This window comes from Trypanosoma theileri (genome assembly GCF_002087225.1).
Source record: "Trypanosoma theileri isolate Edinburgh chromosome Unknown TM35_Tth_50_V1, whole genome shotgun sequence".
NCBI classification, from domain to species: domain Eukaryota; phylum Euglenozoa; class Kinetoplastea; order Trypanosomatida; family Trypanosomatidae; genus Trypanosoma; species Trypanosoma theileri.
Genome location: NW_021639892.1, coordinates 103,110 through 104,904, shown reverse-complemented (window position 1 = coordinate 104,904; position 1,795 = coordinate 103,110). Strand labels below are relative to the sequence as shown.

General features: G+C 42.4%; 2 protein-coding genes across 2 annotated transcripts; both read left to right on the top strand.

Moving 5' to 3' along the window:
* TM35_000501410 (uncharacterized protein) lies at nucleotides 1–948 on the top strand (the record flags this gene model as incomplete). Its single annotated transcript, XM_029030588.1, has 1 exon — nucleotides 1–948. A coding segment is annotated over one exon (948 nt), but the record flags the coding sequence as incomplete, so codon positions are not given.
* A 555-nt stretch (nucleotides 949–1,503) lies between these two features.
* TM35_000501400 (uncharacterized protein) lies at nucleotides 1,504–1,794 on the top strand (the record flags this gene model as incomplete). Its single annotated transcript, XM_029030587.1, has 1 exon — nucleotides 1,504–1,794. A coding segment is annotated over one exon (291 nt), but the record flags the coding sequence as incomplete, so codon positions are not given.
* Between the last annotated feature and the right edge of the window lies 1 nt (nucleotide 1,795).

The following is a 1,795-nucleotide window of genomic DNA, read 5'->3' as shown; positions in this document are numbered from 1 at the left end:
AAGTACGCAGACCTCTGCCGCCAGCGTACCGCAAGAGCATCAAGAACAACAACTACCACCGCTGCTAATGCTGGACAGCCAAAGGCGGAGATGGCGTTTTTTGGTATTACTTGGAATTATCCTCGTTACTATAATGAGTCGGCTGAGGAGGTAAAAAAAAAGAAAAAGGTGATGGCGAGTTCTAATTCTGCGGGATTCGAAGATTTTCTCGTAAAAGCAAGTCATGATCATTATTGTGATAAGTACCCCTATTCTACTATTGATGGTGTACCGTGTTGGAAGAGGAAATTACTTGAGACGAGTAAAGTAGGAACGAAGTCATTCCAGGGTCCAGCAGCAGGGGATCACTCCGGTAGAGGAAGTAATGCTAGCTCTTCACCTCAAGTTACGCAGCCAAATGATAGTCTCCAACACGGTGATCCAGCAGCTGAAGTACAAGCAGGAAAGTCAGTAGGAACATCACCAGATGGTCGTGAAAGTGATTTGCAACCCAGTGTCCCTGAGGGTTCTGAAGCACAACATCAGTCGGTTAAAGGAGAAACAGTAACAACTCCGTCGACAGCAGAAAGCCAATCTCAGGGGTCTACTCCACCTACAAAAGGTGATGCAGCACCACAAGGTGATCAAGGAACACCGAGCAACACATCTGATAACAGTAAACCTGCCGATTCTAATGCTACCCAGCAATCTTCTCCTGTTCTTGATGCGACTGCCGTACCAGAATCACAAGAAAACAATTCCACTACTCTGCCGAGCCCCGAGAACACTACCACAGAAGCACCAACCACAACAACACTTCCTCCTGTAACCGATACACAGATCAGTACTATTCCTCCCAATATGCAGATGAAGGGTAATACTGACAGTAGCAGTGTGAGTTCTGTGTGGATGTGCACTGCAGCACCGCTGCTGATGGTGGCTGTGTTGTTCTCCGCTACTGTGTACTGAACGGTGGGAATCATCTGAGGTCAAATAATAATAATGGTAATACTAACATAATCATAATTGCGTGCACCTCCCATGGGTAAATAAACTAATAATCCGTTTACCAGCTTTCTCTTTTAATTCGAATTTCTTTTTTTTTCTTTTGCTTTTGTGTGTGTGTGTTCTTTTTCTAATAATTCTACTACTTGCTTTTCTCGTTGTGTGTGTTTGCAGAAAACTGGGCTGTTCTGCTCACTGACGGTATACATCTCTTGCTAGTACACACAGATGTGTGTCTCGAGTAATTTAGTATATATAAACTAGAACCGTGGGATATTGTGTGTGTGTTTGGCTCTCTCTTATTTGGGTATTCTGTGTTGTTTTCTTTTTTGTATTAATGGGTACATATTATTATCATGCAAGTGGATATTCCTTTTTGTTGCTTTACTGTGTTGTTACTGCTTCTCTCTCTCTACTCCACTGTGAGTATTTCTTGTATTGGTGTATCTTTGTTTGTTGCTATCTCTTTTTTTATTTCTTCCTCTTTCTTGTTTCAGTCTATTGAAATAATCAGCAACAATGACAAAGGCTCTAATGGTGAGGTGTTACCTGCTCTGTTTACTAACTCTTGCACTCTGTTGTGATTGTGGGTTAGTATGGGCTGATAGTTCTAAAGCTTCTGATTCCCTTATTGAAACTTCTACTGTAGGTGTTCCTTCTCTTGTTCATCATGCTATTCCTGCGGATGATGATTGGCTTGAGGTTGATGAAGCAGGTACGGAAGAGGAATTACCGAGAGATGAGTCATCCACTGTAGATCTTGAGAAGAAAGAGAAGTTGGGTATAGAGAGAACACCTCATTCTCCGAATT